A 26,553-nucleotide genomic window follows, 5' to 3' on the forward strand; every position below is an offset into this window, starting at 1 on the left:
GGAGCTTGCTGTGTACAAATTAGTTGATGTGTTTCCTACATTACAGCCCATAATTCAAAATATTTCATTGCCTCTAAAATGCTTTGGAACATTTTTAGATTTATCAGTATTGGTTTTTTTTATGCAATCAAATGTGAAGTGCACCAGAATATTTTGCTACACTCAATGGGATAAGACCCCTTAACCTTCTGAGACTCAGTTTAGGATAAGCTATAGGAAAAATGTGTGCTTTTTTATTATCCTTTACTTGAAGCACCTTATCCCACTTAAAGTGGTTAAATATTTTTGAAGGAAACTGTTAAAGGAAATGGCAGGGAGCAGTCAATTAAATATTTCAACAAGCCGCCTGAACACTGCATTGAAAATCCTTCTCCTGAAGTTTAACTTCTTTTGGTGTAAAATTCCTTCATAAACCCACTTACTGTTTAAGTATGTTTATGCTACTAATGCCAGCCAGCCTTTGAGTGATCACATTTTGTTTCCTTTCCTTTTGCACAGGAGCATTTTATATGCAATCTGAAGGTAACCTGCAGAAAGGGTTGTCAGGCTGGGATTCGGATCTCTAGCCGCCTTTTCTGCATTCACCATTCTGGACTCTTTGATGTCCTGATCATCAGGTGATTAGAATAGATTCTTCAGCCCAATTGGTTCATGCTGACAAAGGCACCCATCTGAGTTAGTGCCAATTATTGTACTTCCAGCATGTGTTGATATATTCTTTGTAAATGCTAGTGGTCCACCCAGATGAAAGGATGTCTGACAATGCTGACCAATATCAGCAAAGGAAGTCTTTAAGCATCTTTGTTTTATAAAGCACACTTCTTTCCGGAGTGTCTTTGTACCAAATCTGTTTCAATATGTTTCTTTGGACTGAGGAGGCAGTTCAGCTCATTGACTGTGTAACCTACTAATCTCCCCACATTCCTGTCAACTCTACTTATCACCAACACTGGCTAATTGGTGCACTGCTGTGCATTTACTTAAATCAATTGAAGAGACTTGCTTACACTTACTTTCTCCACAGCTTCCTGGAAAGAAAGGCTTTGGCACTGCAGGTTGGACAGTTCAGTGTAAAATAGAGGCCTACTTTTGGCTTGGCCTGAACAAGCAGAGGAAGGATTTCCTGAGTGGCCTTCCCAGTGGATATGAAGAGAACAAAGCAGTAAAGGGTCCAGGAACACAGTCAATCCCTCCTATAAGTCTGACCTACATCAGTAAGTACCAGTTCTAAATGTAATTGATTATAGTGTTTCATATCTAGATCTCAATCCATGCACCAGGGAAAAAATAATTGCAGGAAATATTCAACTAGTCAGGCAACTTCAAAGTTCATGAGGCAAACTATTTAACTCACCTCCCTGACTCACACTTCCCAAGACTCTTAACATGGCAAGAGGTATAGTTCTAATGATCATCTTTCCCATCCTGGAGACAGGCTGCAGGGCCTGTAGAGTAACTAAACTCCAGACAGCAAGAAAGCCTGTTATATCTCTTTGCATATCAGAGGCTTTCTGACATTGCAGGTCTCAGGTAATCTCAATAGATCTTTTTAACTTATTTTTTATGTAACTTATTTTTAATTCTTTCTTACTTCTCTTCTAATATTTGTATATTTGTATATCTGTGCACTTGTAATGCTACTGTCTATAATTTCCTTTGGGATCAATAAAGTACCTATCTATCTGGATTTAAGCAACTCATTTAAATAGTTAAAAATGTGTTAAACATGAACAAATAATAAAAAAGCATAAAGTTATCTTTCTCCATTGGGAAGGACACTCATTCTAATAAATGGAATTATTGTTTGAACACGTTTTCTTCCAATGGCGTTGGAGGAAAGGAAGTAAAGGTCTGCCAAAAGTTATACAGTGTATGAGTGGCCCCTGCTCAACTTCAGACATGTTGATGAAATTATCATTGCTTTAGTGGAGGCACCAAGTTCTTGAAAAGGGGAACCTAATAGTTATATCAAAACAAACTGACATCCATAATGCTTACCATTTTACCCAGTGAAATTTGGGATTTAACTTGCTTGCGTAAGTTCATTGTGTAATTTGTAATAATTTTGTTTTTTTTATTTTGTGAACCCAGAAAAACAGCTTTTCCAGCTGCGAGTTCACATGTACCAAGCACGAAGCCTGTGTGCAGCAGACAGCAGTGGTCTCTCCGATCCATTCGCACGAGTCTTCTTCTCCACCCAGAGCCAGTGCACTGAGGTAACTACCACGTAATCCAAAGGGACCTGCTTTTATGGAATGAATTTTCCAATGTAAAAACTTGCCAGTTATCTGATAATTTTCTCCAAGTCTTTCACAAGTACTGAACTTTCACAAGGGAAAGGCACCAATATAAGCAGACTGCTACTGCAATGGAGGACCCAGGCTTGGCTGCCAGGTGTAGGTACAGAACAAAAAGAGTATTCACTTGAAGACAAAGAAAGTATTCACCATTTTACCACCCTGCATCTTGGAGGGTATCAGCTGCACAGCAGCCATATATCTTTGCCACAGCTCCTCATCTAATAAGTGGCTTGAGAAATGATACTGGTTATTGGATTCACTTGTTGCCCTGTTTTGGCTTTACCAAATTACAGAATGCACATGGAAACAATGACGTCTAGTTAGCAAAAGCAGGAACACATCAAGGTGGAGTGGCTAGATTTTAGATCATTAAATTCTCAGTGTTTCTGTACTTGATGCATTTAAGAACCAAACTCCACAACCATGTTATACGAACCACCAAAGGCCTTTTCAATTTAATCTGCAGCTGAGAACTAGATGTGTCTTGTTAAATCTCCAGGTACAAACCTGCAGAGAAAGAGGTGAACATGTAGCGCATCCTCATTGCTATTTTTGTATGTGGTTTCATCAAGCTGCATCCACACCTTGTGTACACCAAGTGTCACTTCATGCCAAGTTCATAGTTACATAGCATGAACATGGGCTCTTCACCTCACATGTCCTTTCCAGCTGTAAACTACCTATCTGTGCTATCTACTTGTCCCTGGTGTTTCCTTAGAACTTCTCATTCAGTTACACCATGCCACATTTGTCCTCGTAAAACATTTTAGCCAAAAGAATGCTTCTGATAACAAGTCAATCAAGCAGTGGTTGGTGTAAAGCAGACATCCCACCCTGCAAAAACTCATTTCAGAGAGGTAGCACCCCCATTACAGGGAGGTAGCACTCCCACCCCTGCCCCTGCCCCCGCAACACCATAATCCCCTTAAGCAAGTCTACAGGGAGTTTGGCCTCATCATGTAGGACATCAATAGCATAGCTCCTTAGCAGCTAGCCAGTTAGTTTAAATAACATTAGCTATGCTAATGAACGAATGACACCTGTTAAACTCACCTCAACATGTCTGTTACATTTTAACCCACCATGGGCAATAGAAAATTCACTGTTGCAAACAGTGCAGCGAGCAACACTGTCATTATTTTTGAGGGCGACCGTAAAGCCCGCCCACAGAGAAAACTGATAGGTCTGCTTAGCAGGGGTCCCCCACCTTTTTTGCACCGCAGACCGGTTTAATATTGACAATATTCTTGCGGACCAGCCAACCGGGGTCGGGGGTGTTAATCACGACTGGAATATAGGTGATAAGTCAACTATAAGTCAGTTATAAGTGGCTAATACACTCAAATTCATTTCTAAAAGGGTTTATCTAAAGAATTTAATATTAAACACACAGCGCATATTTTCCTCGCATGAACATGGCGATAAGTCAATTATAAGTCAATAGCATCATAACATTTTAAGTAACGTTTGGATATTAAACACACAACACATATTTTCCCCGTATGAACATATAAAATCATTGCAACACACCAATATCGCTGAATCAGTGGGAGCCCTGGGCTTGTTTCCCTGCAACAAGACGGTGCCATCGAGGGGTGATGGGAGACAGCGATACTCGAAGGGGGTTCCTTATGTCCGGTCTATTCCGCAATTTAGTTTTCGTTGCATTCATTGCAGAAAATCCCGCTTCGAGAGATATGTTGGAAATGGAAGCAACGTTTTCAGTGCTTTTGTGGCTATCTCAGGATATTCAGCCTGGACTTTGATCCAGAATGCCGGCAGAGATGTTATGTCAAAAATACTTTTCAGCCTGCGGTCATTTGCAAGCTCAAGGAGTTGATCTTCCCGCGCTGACATGGATGACGCGCGGGCAATGACCTCGCGTGTGTTCAAGTTCCAACAGTGACAGGGAATGAGGCAAGGTGCAGCTGACTCATATTGTTTCATATCGCCATATCATATTGTTTCCTCGCGACCCAGTGGTTGGGGACCACTCTTAGCACGAAGAGAGACCAATCAGGATGCTCGCCTCTCCCTCTCCCTCTCAAAAAAATCGATTTCCGGGATATTGTATTTCATTTCCAGGCATCAGAGAGCCACTATCAATATGCGGGAGACTCCCGGATCTTGCGGGAGAGGTGAGATGTCTGGTGAAGTGTCATCATAGCTCTACTGGGAAAGAATACAGCGGATCCAGTGGGATGGTTTCCAAAGCTGACTGTCAAAGTTGTTTGGCAGACTCTTCACCAGTGCTGTCAAACAAACACAAAAACATTCGTTCATGAGTGACAAGGCCAACCTTTTAAGAATGTTCATGTTTGGCATGCTATCAGTCTTTGTGATAGCTGCACTGGAAGTGACATCTTTGCCAATCTCCTTCTCAGTGAGTGCTTTGTCATGAAGCATGGGCATGTCAGTGGGATTGTTGCAATTTGACCCGAGCAGCTGAATAACAGAGCTATCTCTGCTGTGCGATCTGCTCCTGGAGGCACAAGCTGCAATTATCAACTGGAGAGCTATCAAAGCAGTGAAAGACATCCCCTTATCTGCCAAATCTGACTTTTCATCCAGGGCACAATGTTGACAGTGATCAAGTGCTGCAAACTAACACACTCTAAGATCCAGAGCCACATACTCAGAGATGTGCTTAGGACTTTGCAAAGGCTGCAATTTCATGCCTTCCAGTCTGTATACTCAGTGGCTGGAATCTGTGTGAAAACTATGAACTGTTTGCTTAAGAGATGTATACAAATAATAACTAAAGTTATCTATGTTTAGTAATTTGAAAAGCAGGACTTGCAATGGAAACATTGACATAATTTTTTGTATTATATGCACCTGAAATCTTTATGAGTGGAATACATTCTAAAATTTAAAAATTGTATACCTGGAAATAAGGAAGTGACATCTTGATTGTTCTGCAAGTTGAGGCTCTGAACTCTCTGTCTTTCACACAAGGGAAATGCGTTATAAGAAAATAAGCGTCCCACATTAATTCAAGATAAGCAACATAGAACCATGAAGACATCAAACTACTTTTCAAATGAATTATGGTGTAGGAAGAAAAAAAGAGCTATTTACTTAATCCTTCTAAAATAAAATACAATACATCTCTGATTTTACCTTTCATCTATAACATTTAAAATTTAGAATGATGGGAGATGACCGTATTAAAACATTTAAGATCATTAAGAGGCATGGCGTGATAAACGTCAAGATGTTTGTACCAGTGGGAGAATCTTGAACAAGAAATTTTAGTTGCAAGATTAGTGGGCTGTCATTTAAAACAGAGGTGTTTAGGGTAAATTCTCACAGAGAGTAGTCAATCTCTCGAATTCTGTACCTCAGAGCTTTGTAGAGGCTGGCTCATTGACAATATTTAAAGATAAAGTAGATCTTTTTAAAGAATTAAGGGCTATGGAGAACTGGCACAGAAGAGGAGATGTCAACTGTGGCAGATTAGCTATAATCATATTGAATGGCAGATAGATTTGTGGGCAGGATAACCTACTCCTCCTATTTTCTTGTGTTCTTATCTTTAAAACCATTTTAGCTAATGCTAAATTAAAGGTTAGAGGTCCTGTCCAATGCAATAGCTAGCAAATTATACTGTAACTTTGACTGTAAGATTTGCTGATTAGGAGCTCAATGACTAAATTTTCTTTTTCTTCGCTGCTCTGTTATACTTTACAATTTGTAATTTCTTTTAGATTTATATAAAGTCAAAATACATGGGATCATGTCTCTTGTATTAACTTCAGCTAAGTGTTGATGGAGAAATACAGAAATGATTGCAGGAATCTAATCTTTAGCATATAACTTCAGTATTGGCGTGTGTCCAATTTCATCTTCACTATTTTGACTTCCACAGGTTTTACAGGAGACACTTTGCCCAACATGGGACCAGCTGCTAGTGTTTGACAACATTGAGTTGTATGGTGAAGCACAGGAACTGAGAGATGACCCTCCGATTGTGGTCATTGAAATTTATGACCAGGACACTGTGGTAAGGAATCCAGATACTTTATGTTAAACAGAGAGTTTGACATGCCCAGTCCATAAAAAGTTTTAATATTGTAAACTACTGGGAAAATAGGAAATTAGATCTCCCAATTAAATTAAAGAGCAATTCAGTACATGCATTTAAAAATGGTCTTATACAAAGTTTGTTAGAATTTCCAAAGGTACGTGGAATTTAATACATGAACAGGAAAATACCTTTCAACCAATAGTCTGTATTTCACAAACATTATGTTATATGGTCTGTCTCAAATTCCACCCATGGCCACTGCTGTGTACCCAGTCATACTTTGTACATCATTTATCTTTTAATCAGTTTGCCATGTTAATATGGAGCCCCAAGAAAGAATGCTGATGCTGGAAGTCTGGAGCACACACAAAATGCTGGAGGATCTGAACCTCCTGAGTCCTGATGAATGGTCTCGAACCAAGACATCGACTGTCCATTTTCCTCCATAGATGCTGCCTGAGCAGTTCAGTTCCTCCAGCATTTTGTGTGTGGCTGCATTAGTATATCAAATCAGAATCAAGTTTAACATCACTGGCGTATGTCATGAATTTATTACCTTTGTGGTAGCAGTACAATGTAATACATGATAAATATAGAAAAAAACTGTGTCACAGTAATTTTATATATATATATATTTTTATATCTATATATATATAGATATAAAATATCAAACCCGATGACCTATGTCAGGAGGGGCAAGATGTAAGAAAGGTAATTGTTGGACCTGGTTATTGAAGGCGTGGGCCAGATCAAAGTGGCAGGGTTGCATGACACTGAATCTCAAGCGATGAGATCAAAAAACACAAGAGGGCTATTAGAAACCAGGAATGACAGAAGAGCTCCATAATCACACTGTGTTCCTTATTGTTAAAGCTTTTGATCCTATTCCTAATTAAGAATTTATCCATCAATCTTTTGTCAGTAATCTCACTACAGAATTTACCAAGTATAATTTATTTCATGAGTAGTTTTACTTGTTTTCAATGTGAATGCAAGAGAGTTGAGCATCGTATAAAATGAATGACCGCTTGCTCTTGTTCATTGGTACTCTTCCCAAAGATTTTCATGACATGTCCTTCTGTGCCGTTTTACTAGCATAAGAGCCCTTTCAGGCAGACATCTTCTCAGAGGCAGGATTAATTAACTCAGAACAGGGTTTTGAGGCAAATAATTTTCATATCCCAGATATTCTTTGCATTGTAGTGTGGATTGGATACTATTGCTTTTCCTTTCCTATCATTATTCATGGTCTTTCCTTCAAAATATAAACACATTTATGTTTCCATTATAATGTTGCATTTACATGTCAACATCTTCTATTCTACAAACCAGCCTTTGAACTCAGTCGGATACTTGTGCCTGCTGTCAGTTTAGTTTAATGGTGTTCTCTATGATGACGGCAATAATGATGACCACTTAAGATCATTTCACCATCTGACAAAAATATTTCAGAACCATTCCTGCTACCATCTACTGACCATTATAACTGTGACTAAGCCACATGGTGACTGAAGACGGTAAATGTAAAGGTCTTTATTCATCAGAACAAGCGAGCATTCCCTTGGAGACTGTCTCAGCAGAGTTTCTCTGAACTCACATACAATGAGTTTCTACATTCTTAAGAACAAAGATAAACAGTAGGTCATTCAATACAATTTAAATATCTACAAACGTACATTGACATCATTTACTTCAATATTTTGTGCCTGATAAACTGAAGTGCATATTTCCAGTGGGACCACACTTTAACTGACAAAACACCTCTAAATGTTCAAGCACATTTCCTGGGATGAAGTAATTTTCATCAAGAAGCTTCTGAGGACACAAGCACTCAATTCAGTATTGGGAGGGTTGACTCTCTGGCTACCAAAACATTTAATTTACTGCAAACAGAGTAAATATGCTTATAACATGCTAAGTATTAAGTATTAAGTCTGGTCAGGAACCGTCCTAGATGTCAGTCACTGTGATGCAAAATAACTTAGCTGACAGTGCCTGATGTCTAGTCTGATGTAAGCCAATTCACATGCTCCTTTGTCTTGTATTTGGTTGATGCTTATGAGAATGTCTTGGAGTCACATCAGTTTGCAAACCATATTTGCCTGGACTCTCCAGAGAGTACAGTTTATTTACAAAGTTATCCTTTTTATTTCAAAACTGATTGCTGCTTCTGTCAGATTTGTTTAAAGTTTTTTTAAAGGCAGCTTCTCATTTGTATTAACACCTGTTATCTACATAATTACTGAAAGATGACTCAAGTCTAACAATCCTTGACACTGATCAATGAAATAACACACATGAACTGTGTTTATATTCCACTATGAAAGTAATACAACTTTACTATTTTCAGTCTGTATAGGGCAGTTGACTTTAGATTGTGAAACTGAAGCCAGAGAATGATATAACATGATTACTTTGGTGCTACATTTGCTATCATCCTCATAAGATCCCGTGTAAACTTTGATTTCCATGTACTGACATTAATAAATAAGGGCTGACTATATGTTTTTGCTTTTTTTTCCCCTCATATTCACTCTTGCTGGATGCTTTGTATGCCATGGGCTAAGTAGAGTTTGCATTCTTCAGGCTTGCTGTAGTTTGAATAGTATTAGAAATAGATTTTCATTAGATTAGATAGCTCACTGTAAAAAATGTTGCAACAACCAGAATTTCTATCTGTTATTTTCTGATTATAACTCAAGTGAAAACACCTTTAAATCATAATTATATGTTTTATGCTGTCAAACAATGTATATTTGTGCGAAACAAATATTATGAGTGCCAAATGGTTCTTTAAGATGATACTCCTATTAAGCACTACCTACTTTATTTTCATCTAATTTTCAAATCTATTTTCTTTCGATGTTTAAATCACCAGTGAATGATATTTTTGGTTGATTTTTCATTACAGTTGCTCAGTGGAACAGGAAGCAGGTCTAGCAGCCAAACATTTGGCACTTATGTAATAGGCATCCATTAGTCTGATGAGACCATGGATTTGCGCCTTGGAAGGTTTCCAGGGCGCAGGCCTGGGCAAGGTTGTATGAAAGACCGGCAGTTGGCCATACTGCAAGTCTCCCCTCTGCACGCCACCGATGTTGTCCAAGGGAAGGGCACTAGGGCCAATACGGCTTGGCACCGGTGTCATCGCAGAGCAATGTGTGGTTAAGTGCCTTGCTCAAGGACACAACACGCTGCCTCAGCTGTGGCTCTGACTAGCGACCTTCAGATTACTAGACTGATGCCTTAACCACTTCGCCATGTGCCAACACTTATGAGTGACCTAGCAATAGCCATAGGAATAAATAAACTGAACTAATAGCCTCTCTTTCCAATCTCAGGCCACCCTAATGTATTTTAAAGCAAATGGATTTTTTAAATTCAAGCCTCCATTATTTGAACTGTATTCCACCACAGTCTACAACCCTTGTTGTGCCATCACCACCAAGACGTAAATATGGCTGCTGAGAGCACCATATGATGTTTTTAGAATGAGGTATCAATCCAGATAAAGCAATCTACGTGGCAAACAGCATATAGCCCTCTGGCTAACCAGAGTAGAACACTATAACAGCTACACCTTCAGGATTAAATCCTCCATTGCTGAATTACCCCACTGGAGGAAATATCTTTTTCCATATGAATGCTATTGAATTCCTTTAGCATTTGAAACACCTCACTCAGATCACACAAATACCTTCTAAACTGAAAGGAATACCAGCCATATTTATGCATCCTATCCTCTTAGCATAACATTTTAAGTATAATTCTGGTAAGTATTTGAGCTCTTTCCTTGCAAAGCCAATATACTTAACCTGCAGTTTGATGTCCACAACAATATACATAACTGGGAATGGGAAATGAACAAATTTCTATGCAACTGAAACATCACATCCAACATTGAATTCTAGCTCCCTTGAGATGAGGGCCAATATTCCATTATGGTTATTTATTATACTTTATTACTAGCTTTAGTGGTTTGTGTACATGATAACTAAATGCCTTTGGTCTTCCAAAATTCCTGATTTCTTTCCATTGTGGATGAATAAAGCCCACCTTCTATACTTACTTAAGTCTACTTACTTAATTTAATTTCCTTTGTAAATTATTCCCAGCCCACTGTGCTTCTTAACAGTGTGTTCAATGAAGACTAAATGTATAAAATACAAATTACCAGCAAAATAAAAACAGCATCTGGGCCCGTGATTCTTCATGTAATATGATTGTTTTTATTTTTCCTGCCAAAGTAGACAGCCTTACCTTTCCATCATTATGTTCTCTTGACAGGCCCTTGCCCACCCATTAACTCTATCTACCATATATCTCTGTATATGCTTTATTGTTTATGTCCAGTTCACAATTACAGTTCCAATCTATCTTTAAACATCATCAAATTAAGCAATGATATGTTTGGTGCCACCACTTATTCCTTCCTCCTGGTCCGAAGTGTTTACGATTTACATCAAATCCTCAGAACAGATCTCCATGAAGCGCCACGCCGCATCCTGCCAATCAAAAATCACATCCAAATTCTGTCTCCTTCCTTCCAACGAGTTACTGACCCCTGCTTTAAGGCTCCCTACTGGAGTGACATTCTTTGCCATTGTAATTAGATTATTGCCCTGGAATTCCAGATTTAACATTACTCGGGAAGTACAAATCTCCTCAGGGAATACAACAGATTAAAGGGCAAGGCATAGAGATAACTAAGGTGTGCAATAAGTACAGTTTTGTCAGCATCACCCACCTAATGAAATCAATCACAAATATCCAAAAAAGTTGACAAAAATATCACAAAAGCCTTTGGCTGTAACTCTGCAAGCTTCCTCCTGAGTGGGTTTTACTATTTCTATCCAAGCCGAGCAATGCATTGTGAAGTTTTATTTGTATGCAGAGGCATATTCCAGATCAAATTTGATGCTCTCTTCATGTTTCCCATGGTGCTTTAGTTATCTAGAAATAGACGATTATTGGATCAGTTAACAAATTGTGTTTAGTACTGTCAAACAGTTCCATTGCAGGAACACTAGAGGTAAAATGGGGACAAAATGAAAATAAAGCAATTTGCTTCTTTTTCTTTTGAGGAGTATCACAAGAAAGAATGGTTAAAGTTGCTAAAGTTAGATAATATTTTCTGTAGCAAACTTATCTTTAATTTGTAAACTGTTAGTTTACCTTTACAACAATACTTAAGTTGCTGTTCCGCATGTCAGCCGTGAAGTCTTGAATCTCTCAGAAAGAATATTCCATTGATAAAGTTCCAAATCTTTTAAATGACTATTCTCACAAAACCTTTACTAGCCTGGACGATTTACTCATACCATTAAAATTCGCCATCTTCCTTTTTTGACTTTTAAAAGCAGCATTTTTCCTTCATTGCCAGCTCTTTAACTGACCTGTGTGTCATGTTCCTGGGACTACCCATCAGAATCTGAATCAGAATCAGAAAAAAGTTTAATCTTTCTGACACATGTTGTGAAATTTGTTGTTTTGTGGCAGTAGTACATTGCAATACATAATTTAAAAACTATAACTTACAGTAAGTATATATAAAAATGAAATTAAATTAGTACAAAAAGAGAAGAAAAAAAATATTGAGCTAATGTTCGTAGTTTCATTGTCCATTCAGAATTCTGATGGCAGAGAGCTGTTCCTGAAACATTAAGTGTGCGTCCTCGGGCTCTTTTACCTCATTCTTGATGGTAGCATTGAGAAGAGGGCATGTCCTGGGTGATAGGAGTCCTTTTTGAGACATCATCTTTTGAATATGCCCTTGATACTAGGGAGGCCAGTGCCCATGATGGAGCTGAATGAGTTTACAACATTCTGCAGTTTTTTTTTGATTCTGTGCAATAGTCTCTCCATTCCAGGTAGTGATGCATCCAGTTGGAATGCTCTTCATGGTGCACCTGTAGAAATTTGTAAAGAGTCTTGGGTGACATACCAGGTCTCCTCAATCTCCTAATGAAATGTAGCCACTATCGTACCTTTTTTGTAATTGCATCAATATGTTGGGCCCAGGATAGATCTTCAGAGATGTTGACACTTAGGAACTTGAATCTGTTCACCCTTTCCATCGATGAGGACTGGTGTGTGTTCCCTCAACCTCACCTTCCTGAAGACCACAATCAATTCTTTGGCCTTACTGATATCGAGTGCAAGGTTGTCACTGTGGCACCAACCAGCCAGCTGACCTAACTCACTTCCATACACCTCCTCATTGCCATCTGAAATTCTGCCAACAATGGCTGTGTCGTCGGCTAATTTATAGATGGTGTTTGAGTTATGCCTTGCCATGCAGTCACGGGAATGTGTATTCTCACCACATGACCTGCAGCCATTCAAGAAGGTAGCTGACCATTGAGGGATTTGCAACAAATGTTGACCTAGCTCCAGACACCAACATCTTATCAATGAATTTTAAAGTGTCAAGGCTTATTTGTTACTTTGAGGCAATCTGTGAAAAGCAAATGTAAATAAAACTGACATCAATGATACAAGGAACCAAATGATTAATTGTGATGGTAATGCAGGAAAAGTAAATTAATGGAATAATTCTTTTTGAGAAAATTTAGAGTATTTGAATGTACTGAGTCTTAAAGGAGCTTTAGACATAGATGCAGATCATTTTACAGCATGTCATGACTTTGGATAACTGTGCCATTAACTTTTCCATCTTATGAACACAATGAAATACCAAACAAAACAGCCTTCAAAGTTTGACATAGATCTGGTAAGAACAATTTTAAAATTAGTTTTTGATGATTGCAGTTGTTATAGTGTAGAGTGGTAGAAGAAATAGTGTAGACAATAGAAATACTTCAGTAATTAACAAATATTACAAACAAGAATTCCTAGAGCAATTGTAAAAATCAAAAACAGTAACTTAATGAGCTCTGAAAGCAAACTCTAACATCCAGGTTCCTAAAAGCCACCATGGACCCATGGTGTTTGCTCTTTCTTGAACAAGATTTGACAATCCACGTAGTCTGATGCTGAGTGTGGACAATTCAACAACTAAAATTCTCCGCAAACCTTATGCACCTATGTGTGTACTTCTCTCTTTCACTTGTATAAAGTTAGGTAATTTTTTGCAAATTGTGCTTACAGGGAAAAGCAGAATATATTGGTAGAACCTTTTCAAAGCCTGTGGTGAAAATGGCAGAAGAGGAGTACAGCCCTCCTCGATTCCCTCCTCAATTGGAGTATTATCAGATCTATCGAGGGAATTCAACAGCTGGGGACCTCCTTGCTGCTTTTGAGCTCCTGCAGGTAATGTGTAATAACATCATACTCAGGTTTGCTGCAGTTAGTTGTCCGAACAGAAAGGTTGGGCAGAGTTTCTGCACTTAATTTTCTTCTGTGACCTAATACTTTTGTGGCAGGTATTGGTGCAAAAGGAAACAATAGCATAAGCAATGGATTCCAACCACATCTGTGCCGAAGTATCATCATGACTGACCCCATGATGATATCTTATTGCAATGAGTCCGTATCAAAGCTATTTAGTTCCGCCAGCTCTGAGGAAAAAAAACAGGAACTCTCTGTGGCCTGAGCACTTGAGTGTAAAACACTCCATTTCATTGTTAAATTTAAGATTTGTGCCACTTTCTGGGAAACAAATCGTAATTGTACTGATCCACTAAAGACACTACATGATTGATGTATGGGTGAATCAATGACCATGGCTTCAGACTTGACCAAAGTTGCAAAACAGATTTCATTTCCCACAATGGGGAGTGCTTAAAATGAAGATTCACTGTGATTCCTACTGGCCGATTCCTTTGCTAATTTCCATAAGATTATTGTCTCTAGTTACCAAGCACCACCCCCACCCCAGTAGTGGAAATATTTTCACTTTATTTACAGATCAAAAGAATTAATGGTTTTGAGTATCTCTGTAAACTAATGAGGTCGGATAGTTCTTGAAGAAGCTTGGATTAGTTCCACAAATGGAATACTGTTAAAGATAAACCACACAATTTTCCACCTGCAAAAGTTAAAAAAATAGGTCATACTGGCTGGTGACATTATCTCTCATCTGAACCATCATAAAAATGGGGATGGAAGCAGCAGCAAGAAATACAGTAGACAATAGTTGAAGAATAGCCTACCAAATTGGAAATGCTTGAGCAATGCCTGATTGAACATGTTTTTATGCATCAGGCAATCCTCCCATACGTTGATACAGAAATTAGTATCATGAAAATGTGAAGTTGCCATTCATTTGTCAACCTCTCTATTTGAAAGACATTTTCTTGATGTGTGTTCTGTGAAACATAATATTCTACAACACTGAAAAGCTCCATTTTATTGAAACATTTTATTAATAATATTGCAAATATTAGTTCACTTAATCAGTGGTTTTGAATGAAAGCCAGAAATGCTGGAGATGCAACCTGAAACATTCATGTCTTGCATAATTGCCAATGCACTTTCTGTTTTGAAGATAAAATGTATCATTCAGTGATTTTGCCAGGTTGTGGCAGGTTCTTCTTTGCTAAGCTCAAACTGAATTCTTAGATTTTAATTTCAGCTGATTACTGACATACAATTTTATTCCTTCAATCCAGATTCCTCCTTCTGGGAAGCACAATCTGCCACCAATTGATGGTCCAACAGATCCTGACCGTGGTCCAATTCTTCCTGTTCCAAAGGGGATCCGCCCAGTATTAAGCAAGTACAGAATTGAGGTAGGGAGATGTTTGTCATTGTTAGAACAGAATATTAAATGAGCAATTACATTACAGTCTGATGAGCATTTAATTTCCAGACCTTTTATCCTGAGTACAGGAAAAGTCAACCACATTGTAAGAGAGACGGGATACAAATGCCAAGTGTTACTGAAGCATGTTAACCTTCCGTCAGGATTTTCATAGAAACACAAAATTGATAGAATAGAAGGAAGCCAATCAGACCATTGTGTCCATGCTGACCAAGAATGAACAACCTAATCTAATTTCACTTCCCAGTTCAAATAAACCAGCAATTTTCAGTTTACAATCAGAGCTAAGGAGGGAATGATATTTGTGTGATTTAGCAGGGGCTGGTGAGATGGAACAAAGAAGTGGACAGTGTTATATGTGTATCAGCACAAACCAGGCCATCATCTTTATGTCACTGGAAAGAATATGGTGTGCTAAGTTCAGAGGACACAGCCTCAGAATAGAGGAGCATCCTTTTCGAACAGAGTTGAGGAGGAATTCTTTTCAGCCAGAGAGTGGTGAATCTATGGAATTCATTACCACAGGCAGCTGTGGAAGCTAAATCTTTATGTATATCTAAGGCAGAGTTTGATGATTCCTGAATAGTCAGGAATGAAGAGATACAGGAAGAAGGCAGAAGAGTGTGGTTGAGAGGAAAACTGGATCAGTCATGATGAAATGTTGGAGCAGACTCGATGGGACAAGTGGCCTAATTCTGCTCCTCTATCTTATGGTCCTCTGGTGTTAAGGTGGAATGTGAGCTTGTTCCACCAGCTATATTTCTGAACACAGATGGACTATTTCCAAAAAAATAAAACTCCAACAATTCCCTAGAGGAAGGAAGAAAAAGCCGGAAAATGAATCGGATATCTCTCGCAAAAGTAGGATCATCTCTCTGAGGAATGAACAAGCATTAATTTTGTAGGGAAAAGTGGGCCTACTTTAATATCAATCTAAAACATTAACTCTGTTTCTCCCTTCACAGATGCTCCTAACTTGCTGAGTACCTTCAGCATTTACTGCTTTTATTTCCTGCTTTAACTTTAATTTTTGATGCCTATTGGTTCCAGGTGATTAAATGCACATTTGACCTCTCTGAATAAGTAAAATGGCTACAACAAAATTGCAAAATGTAATTGATCAAATGTATAGGATCCAACCTCAATATACAGTAAACCAGTTTCTCACAAGACTGTAAGTATTGCTTTTGATAATGGACATATAGATGAAGCAATTGTCCTCTTTAATTTCCTGCAGATTCTCTTCTGGGGGCTCAGAGATCTTAAGCGTGTGAACCTGGCGCAGGTTGATAGACCACGAGTTGACATTGAATGTGCTGGAAAGGGTGTACAGTCTGCGGTCATTCAAAACTACAAGAAAAATCCAAATTTTAGCACTTTAGTCAAGTATTTTGAAGTGGTAAGTACAGACTATTGCTGTTATGCATGCTTTAAGTTTGTGTAATGTTAGCAGCTGTGCGTTACGTAACATCTTCCAAATTTAGTTCAATATACTGTACTTTATTGGAGCTGAATCTCAGAAACGGAGTGCAACATGCCACCGTTCCCACATTGTAGGTCTAGTACAAGTGAACAAAGAGCCTGAAATTGTTTTATTTATACAGACTGATTGCAGGTGATGGTCATTAACAGGTTTAAAATGAAGCCACAACGTAAGCCACGTGGAAGCTCATTTTTCCCAAGGTTATGCACTTGCGTGTAGAAAGAGATGGATAGATAGGTCCACTAGATTAGTCTTTTCCACATGGATGGTGCTCCTGTGTTTCCTCTGAATCAGTCGGTGGAACTAATTACAGGAGAAACAAAGCTGAAGGCAATTTCAGGTGAAACACTTGGAAATTTCTCACCAATTCACTGAAACAAACTGGAAAATATTGGAGTTACCGTGATTACAGTTTATCATAAAATCACTCATCTATTGTCTGCAGTTTTTCATATGTTCTGGAGATAGGGTAACATGAAATTCAGCATTGATTTCATACGTGTAGTAGAAGTTTGCTAAATTTAAATGACAGAAAATTTGCCAATTCAAAATAATAGAATATCAAACAGCAAGTAAGTAGAGCAGGCAACAAAATCTAGGAGAGGTTCACAAGCAAACTGCACCAAGCTCACTGTCAGATTGAATATTGTTTGTCAAATGCTTTTAAGACCAATCTTCATCGAACCTTTGAGTTACTGCACGTACGGATGCACACGCACGCACACGCCAAGAAAAAAGAACCTTTGAGTTACAAGATATTGATATGAAAATCATTATTTTAATGCAATTTTAAATCTTTCTTTGTAAGTTGTCTGAAAAATTATGAGTAGTTGAAAATAAGGGTTACCTGAAAATTTGTCACAAAGCAGGCTAAGTCCGGTTTTCTGATGAAGATCTGGCATTGCAGAATTCTACTACACACAAGGCTCAAAGCCTCAGGTACAGAAGGACAGGCCTAGTGCTCAGTGGACTTTCACTTAGTCTTCCATAGTGGAGAGAGCAGAGTAAACTATGGAAGTTATCATTTGATTGGCAGTGGGAGATGTTGGTGCATGGGGAGTAAAGGTCAGGGATGTGTGTAGATAGAGAGTCTCTCACAAAATAGACATACATTTGGAAAAGCAGTGAGTGTGACCTGGAATTATATTGCAGATTTAGATTGAATTAATTGGGGGAGGTGGTGGTATTTAGTCTGCATTGTGACAAGTTTTCAGGATCTTGGGAATTAAAACAGGGCACTGTCAGTGAGAGATATCATCAGCACAGCAGTCAGTTGGAATGTTTGGTTTGAGACTTAACAGATTGAGGGAACTTGTAAAAGGTTACATTTGAGGGGAAAAATTTGAGGTTTGAGGCACAGTAATTCATGGCAAGGAGCATCTCTCTGCATCCATTTCCTTGAGGTAGGTTCCTGTTAAGTATTGCTGAAGCAGACCTTATGTTGGTTTGATTCCCTGCCAACCATCAAGCAGAAATTTACATCTTTATCTCCAACATTCTGATCAATGCATCCCCCAGTAGCCAATTAACCCATCAAGCTGCACGGCTTTGCAGTACTGCTGGGGACATACTGTGCATTGATGGTTTGTTCCATTGGAATTGTCTCATTATCCTAGAGAAAACCACTGGAGATGCACCTGGTCCACCTCAGTCTCAAAGACAACTGTGGCTTAAACTCAGCGAAGCAGGGTTTTCAGTGAGAACTGTGACATCTGTATTAGTGTAACCGTCCAATACCCGTGTCTTATTCTCAGATCCGCACTAGAATTCATAATAATTATCCTTTCCATTGTTTATAGGATTTACCAGAGAATGAATTGCTTCACCCTCCCCTTAATATCCGAGTGGTGGACTGCCGTGCGTTTGGCAGATACACATTAGTTGGCTCACATGCTGTTGGCTCCTTAAGGAAATTCATCTACAGACCACCTGACAGCGCAGTTCAGAACTGGGCAAATGCAGGTATGTTTATACTTAGAAAAACAGCATATTCATAGGGACGAACAGCTCTATCAATTACTAACACAGTAGATCTCCTCCACCTATTCACTCAACGTTACCACTTGGAAACGGTATCTTGTGTTTAGATCATGTCACTCTCTGAATCAGATGCACTGAACTGAGGGGCTTTGGGAAACTTCTGACGTGCACTTTTACCTAATATTGAAACATTTTGTAGTCATTCATTGGAAGCATCACAAAAGCCACCTCCAATCTTTACATACAAGTGAAAATCTACAGATGCTGGAAAACTGATCAACACACACAAAATGATGGAGGAACTCAGCAGGCCAGACAGCATCTAGGAAAAAAAGTACAGTCGACGCTTCCTGCCGAAGGGTTTTGGCCTGAAACATCGACTGTACTTTTTTTCCATAGATGCTACCTAGCCTGCTGAGTTCGTCCAACATTTTGTGTGTGTTGCTTCAGTCTTTACATCTTCAGTCAATTTTGCAAAAAGATGTTCAAGTCTGCTTCATTTTAATTGATTTACATATAGGAACTTCGAGGGGTGATTGATAAATTTGTGGCCTACAGTAGAAGGAGTCAGTTTTAGAAAAGCTACCACATTAATTTGTCAACATAGTCCCCTCCTACATTTACACACTTAGTCCAGCAGTTATGGAACATACAGATCTTGGACCTCCAGAAAGCGTCCACAGCAGGGGTGATTGGTAAAGTTCGTGGCCTAAGGTAGAAGGAGATGAGTTATACAGCTCTCGTTACATGCACATGCAGTTCAACTCTTTGAGTGATTATGCAGAAAGTTTGAAGTTAATAACTCATCGGGGTGATTGATAAGTTCATGGCCTAAGGTAGAAGGAGATGACAACTGTGTTCATCAGAATAATCTACATTTTTTCAACATGCAGAAATGCACTGTATTTCTTTTATCTATTAGACAACCTGTCAACATTTACAATTTAATGCACAGAAATGGATTACAGGAAATTTTATTTTTTATACAAAAAAATTATGTATCGATTTTGTATTCTTAGTTTTCACTTAGTCATAAACAGGCACTAGAGTTTTGGGGCAGTTTTATCTGTCTTGTACACCAGGCAGGAAACCACACTGAAAAGATAAGAGAAAGAGCAAAAATATTATAACAGTGATTCTCCAAGTCATGGCTCCAAGCTGAAAGTACAAGGATTGGTGACAAATGAAGGGCACTTCACATTACTTGAATTCAATACCTCTTAAAGGGAAAAGAATGTATAATTATGCTCTAACCTATGTAATATTAAATTCTGGATGTGTAGCCTATGTAAACTTGGTGTTGTTAAAGGGAGTGAGGAATTCAATTATCCATTCCAATTTTGTCAGAGTGGAGGCTATTATAAATAACAAAACCTAGTCTCTGTAGTAGCAGATATCCAATGTACATTTTTCCATTCCCTGGTTATTTATTACTCAAAAGTTTGAGATGGTTTAACCCTTGAATTTTTTTTTTCACATGTATGCCAGAAATCACTAGCATAAGGTGCAAATAAGCTCTAAATTTAATAACTGAAACCCGTCTCCCATACATAGCAGTCCTCAGGGATTTGCAAAACCTTCCAAAACCTGTAATGTACTATCGGAAGTATTGAGTAAAACCCAAGAACATACAATATTATTTATTATAAATCTAGTCAGAGGTATCCAAAACAATGGATAAAAATTTTCCAGTCATTTTGATGGGATTTCCCATCTCCTCTCCACCTGATTTCTTGTGTACCCAGATGGAAATATGGTTCTATCCTATTGGTGCACCTCTGAATATTCTGCTGACCCATGATGTTGCAATAGCAAAAGAAATCAAAACCATCAGAAGAGTAAGTCAGAGATGCACTTTGTACACAAAATAATTAAGATCTCCAGTTTACTCTACAAAAACCTCATCAATAATTTTTTCTCTGTCTTGACCAAATGGAGTAATATAGTGCACGGAGGGGGCCAAAAATAGTCAACTGTCTAATCTTAGAGAAGTCACAGAATCAAATGGGGGGTAAGTTGAATTTGGGAATGCTAGTGGAGCAAGATGCTGAGTGGGAGCCATCAGCACCCAGAGAACAGTTACGTTCTTGACCACCTCAAACTATGTGAGAGTATTCCATAGTGACCTTGGTTTTGAGGGGAAGTTGATGGAGTCTTAAACTTGAATTTTCAAAAATATTGTGCTGCCGAGACATAAAGATATTGATTTTGAAATAACTGTTTCCATAATATAGCGTTATTAGATAAAGTTGAAAAGATGTACTGATTCTTGGTGTAAGTGGTTATAAACTGTTTTCAGTGGTTGATAATAATCAATCCATTGTGATATTGGATCAATAAAAGGATGAATATTTTGCAATAATATATTATTGCTCCCTGCAATGCTAGTAGATTTCCCAGCAATTTCAGTTTTTTAAGTTTTATTTCTGGTCTCCAACATTTTAAGTTTTGCCATTCGTTCCATTGAAGAATCTGTGCTCTGTGAGGGTAGGATTGTATTTCAGTCCAGGGAAGATAGACTATCTTCCCAATCCCATTCAGAAGCACAACTCCTCAAAGGAGCAGTTCACAAACATCTCAAACTATGAGTGCAAGAAACTTCAGTACTTGGTCAGTATAAATAGGTGTCAAGGTAGGCTGGGGGTGAATGTTATAATGAGGTGCATCAGTTTCTAAGTACAGATTTGCATAAGTTCAGCATTCATCTTACAGTACTTTACATCATAGGAATATGAAATTCTAATTGGTCAACATGCCTGTTTTACACTTAACAATAAAACACCATCTTCTTAGTCGGTGAATAAATGATAGCTTACTTTCTCACACTTTTACATCTTTTTTATCTTACCCTTTCACCTCTAAAGGTTTTTCTGTCCATTTCCTCATACTTTTTATTCCATGTTCTATCCTTGTCTTTTCCTGTGCATCTCTCTCTCCTGGATTCCACTGGGTTTCTGTTCAGCTACATTGATGAATGGATTCTTGGCAATGGCAAATGGGGGCCCAATCTCTCACCCTGCAGGCGATATCAACATTAACATGGAAACAGAGGTTCCAGTGAAGAAAATAGAAACTGTGGTCAAGCTGGATGCTGTAAGTATGGCATTTATTTTAACCCTTACATAACCTTTTCAGTAACCAGAGGCTTTTAAAAATTGAATTGCAGAGATCACAACTCCATTGGATCAACTGACTGTGAATCTCAAGGTCTGCTGGTTATCCAATACAATAGCCATTCGCTTTATTAAATAAGACTGCTGCTACGTTACCAAGAGTCAAATCTGGAGCTTATATGGTTCTGCCATAGTTCAGAAAACTCAGGGATGAAATGGAGGCTGGAACTGTAGGCTCCAAAAGATAATTGACTATTACAGTTAAAGGATGCTCTCCTGTCCCCTTCATTAGTCACTGCTTCTCTAAACTGAGGCTTTCTCAATCACATGATATGGGTTAGTGGGGTAAGTGGATTTTGCAAAGGGACCTCTCCCACTTTCCAGTAGATTGAGCTGTTGCATTGAGTCCTTCAGACCAGGAAACTTGCAGCCCGTTTGCATGATCTCTGTGAATTAGTTCCCTTCAGCCAGGTCAGCAGTGAGGTCTCGGCAACAGCCTCCCTGTTTGAAGAAGGTAAACAGACATACAGGTTTCAAAGGCACGGGTTAGTCAATTAATTGGTCACATTGGTGTCAATGGGTGGTGCGGGCCCATTCACCTGGAAGGCCCTGTTACTATGCTGTGCCCCTAGTAAATAAAAATCAAAAATAACAAACAAAATGCTGGAGGAAATCAACAGGTCAGGCAGCATCCGTGGAGGGAAATGAATAGTCAACATTTTGGGCTGAGACACTTCATCAGATGAAGAGTGTTGACTTCAAAACTCAACTGTTCATTTCCTTCTGTCCATGTTGCCTAGCCCGCTGAGTTCCTCCTACATCTGCAGTCTTTTGTGTCTCTAATCAGTCAGGTGATTTGCAGTAGCTGATTCCAGCCAGACATATCAAAGCAGGAACTCAATGGAACAAGAAGGTGCTGTCATTAGGAATCTGCAGGTGCTTGTGTAACAGGGACAGGAGAGGTCAGTCCATGCATTTTGAATGTTGTTCTGACACTGGCAAACACTTCGGGTGTGAATTAGATCATCTCAACCACCTCTTCCTTCTGGTATCAACTGAACTTCTGTTATGAACGGTAATTCCCAGACAGCATTTAGAGAAATCAACTTTTATGAAAAGTCTGGAAGAATAAATGTTGATCAACAGCAGTGAGGTGCTCTGAGATTTGTTGGTCCATCTGTTACTCCATTTTGGCACAACTCTTCAAGTGGAGCTGCTCTATTGTTTTCGTTGAAACAATACAGCTCCAGGGAACCTCTCTAACAGTATTAACTGATGATTCAGGTGGAGGGGTAGAGTTTCAAGATGCCAGTAATTCATGTCCACAAGCTTGTTTTTATTTCAAATTTTAATTCTTTTGTAACAATTTTTGAGTGTTGTTAGCATCCAGACATGTACCAATATCCATGAGAATCTTTGTTCCATTTCTGTTGTGTTTGTCTATTTATAATTAAGGTGCAGAGAAAATTAATTTAATAAGTTTGCTACCAGGTTTGTGTTGTTGGCATCATCTCATTTGTCTGTTTTCATTCAATGACAGAACTCTGATGCTGTTGTCAAACTTGATGTGGTAAGTTTAAAATAGCATTGATAAATTCTCATGACAAAGCACACTCTTCGCAAACTTTATTAACTTGTAATTTCTTAAATTGAGAATTAAGAGACACATTTTGTCTTTTCCTTTACAACCCTATTTTGTGTAATGGAATTCTCACTATCTTATACACACCACTAAGTATAAGCTTTTCTCCTTTGTTCTTATTAATCTCCACACACTAAGATATGTGACACTGTCGTCATCGTCGTGGCTATCCCTCGAGGTCGAGGATGATGGTCTTCATTCTGTTGATCTACTTATGGGCTCTTAAGTGGCTTATGAGTCCAATCTTGGCTTTAAAAGTTCTTCCGCACCATCCTTACCACCTCAACATAATGAAGTCATGAATCATTTCAAGTCTCTGATTCCAGGACCTTGCATTACAGTAACTCCACACCTTGTCATTATATTCCCTTTTCAAACTTCAGGCTGCCAAAATCCAAGCAAAGGCATCACCAAATCATTATTTTTCATTTCTCATTTCTGAATTCGTTCATAGCTTCATACGTAGTTTTGCCCTGCTACGATATTGATATTGGTCTCTCCATTAGAACACCATGATGTGTCATGCAAATTTAGATACAGATATGAATAGATCTCAAAGCTTCACGTCTTATAGTCTAAAACCCAGTATCCCCTTATGGTCTTCAGTGAGTCAAGTTCTTTGATATATTGGAGCTGAAAAAGTAGTATCCACAGAGTGCCAGTGTCATTGATATAACTGAAGGTAACCATAAGAGAAAGTGATGTATTAACGTATCTTTAACGTATCTAGGCTCCACCAGAGACACTATCTAGGATCCCACAATAAAGGAATCTCTCTCATAGAGCCTGGGTAGCATTGGTAAACACAGCCAATGAGGCCATTACAATGAGATATAATGGTCATCATATTTGTCAGAGGTTTTAATTAGACTTCCTTCAGTTACGAGGACTGCAACATGCACTAAATGAGCAGAGACAAAAAGAAAACTTTTCTGTATGCCCCAACTAAAGAAGAGGTTTAAAAAATATCCGATGGGAGATTGATGGAAAGATACAAAAAACATTTATTAAAGTGTGACGAATTTACCACACATTCGGAATAGAAAGTATATTTCAAAGTTGGAAATGGATAACATCAAAATCACCAATGAGATCAGAAACCAGCTAAATTTGCAAACCGTTTCATTGCCTGGTTTTACTTGCGGTAAAATAATTTAGAAACAGAACAGTACTGGTCAAAATAAAAATAGCATCCAATGAAATTAAATAAAAGATTGCTGTCTCCACCATCAACTCATTATAGACGCAAGGAAAGCCTTCATTTGCTCCAGTGGATCATTACTTTCTCAGTTTGTGTGTTTCCATATCTCTAGAATGAAGATGAGAAATTGAAAAAGAAGAAGAAAAAGAAAGGAGAGGAAATAGAAGAGGAGGAGCCAGATGAAAGCATGTTGGACTGGTGGTCAAAATATTTTGCCTCCATTGAAACTCTCATGGAGGTATGCCATGATTTAAATATGTGCTTCTATGTCTATTGTAGAATATAATCTTATAAATGAATCATAAAATATATTCATCAGTTAGATACAGGAATGTAAAAGCATCCTGTGGCAAGCCTTACACAGTAATTGCATTGCATATGAATATGAAATGTTGTACCATCTAGAGTTCCTGAAATACATGTAATACAATTTGCACAGGGATTAAGAGGATATATATTTTATGCTAATTAGGGACCAATCATAGTGCAATAGTCCCTCAATATTATAAAGAGGGGTGACATTTATTTATCCACTGATTGATTTCTAATTAGATGCAATATATTGCTGGACTTTCCTACAAAATGGTCCTTGAAATGATTCCCAATACTATTCATCTAAAAAAAAACAACAGCTTAATTTCCTAGTTGCTGGTTTCTGACACGGCAATGCCAAACCCTCAGATATTCCTAGAGCTACTCTGGAGTCTACTTCATTCAGGCTTTGTAGGCTTCCTGTGGCAATGTTTAGTGGTCACATTTTAATACAGCAATCATAGTGTATACAGCTCTAGCCATACCTTAAGGAAGAGTTTGCCCAGTTCTGCGACTTTTGTTCATTAGGTATCATATCTAAAAGTAGTATTTATTTATTTCTTGATTGACTATGTTTCTTGCATCTTTCCCGTACATGAGGAGCAAAAATCTTAATGTTACGTCTCTGTCTAAATGTGCAATCATAGTAATTTATAATAAATAGAACAGTCGATGTAACAGAAATACACTAAAATCAGAGTGAGTTAATCAGCCTGATGGCCTGGTGGAAGAAGCTGTCCGGAGCCCATTGGTCCTGGCTTTTATGCTGCGGTATCGTTTCCCGGATGGTAGCAGCTGGAATAGTTTGTGGTTGGGGTGGCTCGAGTCCCCACTGAACCTTTGGGCCCTTTTTTCACACCTGTCTTTGTAAATGTCCTGAACAGTGGAAAGTTCTCAACCACAGATGCACTGGGTTGTCCGCACCACTCTCTGCAGAATCCTGCAATTGAGGGAGGTACAGTTTTCATACCAGGCAGTGATGCAGCCAGTCAGGATGCTCTCAACTGTGCCCCTGCAGAAAGTTCTTAGGATCTGGGGGCCCATACCAAACTTCCTCAATCGTCTGAGGTGAAAGAGGCCTTTTTCACCACACAGCTGGTGTGTACAGACCATGTGAGGTCCTCGATAATGTGGCTGCCAAGGAACTTGAAGCTGTTTACCATCTCAACACCAGATCTACTGATGTCAATAGGGGTTAGCCCGTCTCCATTCCTCCTGTAATCCACAACCAGCTCCTTTGTTTTTGCAACATTGAGGGATGAGACAAGGCTAAAACTCAACATTTTATTCTTACTAGCAACACACATCAAAGTTGCTGGTGAACGCAGCAGGCCAAGCAGCATCTGTAGGAAGAGGTGCAGTCGACATTTCAGGCTGAGACCCTTCGTCAGTTAGTCCTGACGAAGGGTCTCGGCCTGAAACGTCGACTGCACCTCTTCCTACAGATGCTGCTTGGCCTGCTGCGTTCACCAGCAACTTTGATGTGTGTTGCTTGAATTTCCAGCAACTGCAGAATTCCTGTTATTTGATTTTATTCTTACTGTTGATCTTCTAGTCTGTAGGGCCTATTTAGGAACACTTTACATTATCTAATGGCAGCCATCTGGAGGAACTTTCGACCAAGAGGTTTAAAAAGTTACACTGCTGAGTTGGAATTCCCTGCAGGCTGGAGTCAACACCTTTCTTACAGTCCACCTGTCCAGCTACACAGCAACGTTGATGGCCTTAGTTTCAGACAAGATGTTGAATATGAAACACACAAGACAA

The 26,553-nt window shown here is 38.7% G+C and overlaps 1 protein-coding gene across 1 annotated transcript in view; it reads left to right on the forward strand.

Moving 5' to 3' along the window:
* Positions 1-26,553, forward strand: part of otofa (otoferlin a) — a 374,531-nt gene that overhangs the window by 288,988 nt on the left and 58,990 nt on the right. Inside the window, exons 24-33 of the mRNA XM_072278846.1 lie at positions 1,025-1,214; positions 2,092-2,216; positions 6,172-6,306; positions 13,441-13,602; positions 14,904-15,023; positions 16,293-16,454; positions 18,338-18,500; positions 21,541-21,611; positions 23,172-23,201; positions 24,587-24,712. Of these exons, the coding sequence (XP_072134947.1) occupies positions 1,025-1,214; positions 2,092-2,216; positions 6,172-6,306; positions 13,441-13,602; positions 14,904-15,023; positions 16,293-16,454; positions 18,338-18,500; positions 21,541-21,611; positions 23,172-23,201; positions 24,587-24,712 (1,284 nt within the window). The remainder of the gene's footprint in view (positions 1-1,024; positions 1,215-2,091; positions 2,217-6,171; positions 6,307-13,440; positions 13,603-14,903; positions 15,024-16,292; positions 16,455-18,337; positions 18,501-21,540; positions 21,612-23,171; positions 23,202-24,586; positions 24,713-26,553) is intronic.

The sequence above is a fragment of the Mobula birostris genome, chromosome 2 (assembly GCF_030028105.1).
Source record: "Mobula birostris isolate sMobBir1 chromosome 2, sMobBir1.hap1, whole genome shotgun sequence".
Classification (NCBI taxonomy): Eukaryota; Metazoa; Chordata; class Chondrichthyes; order Myliobatiformes; family Myliobatidae; genus Mobula; species Mobula birostris.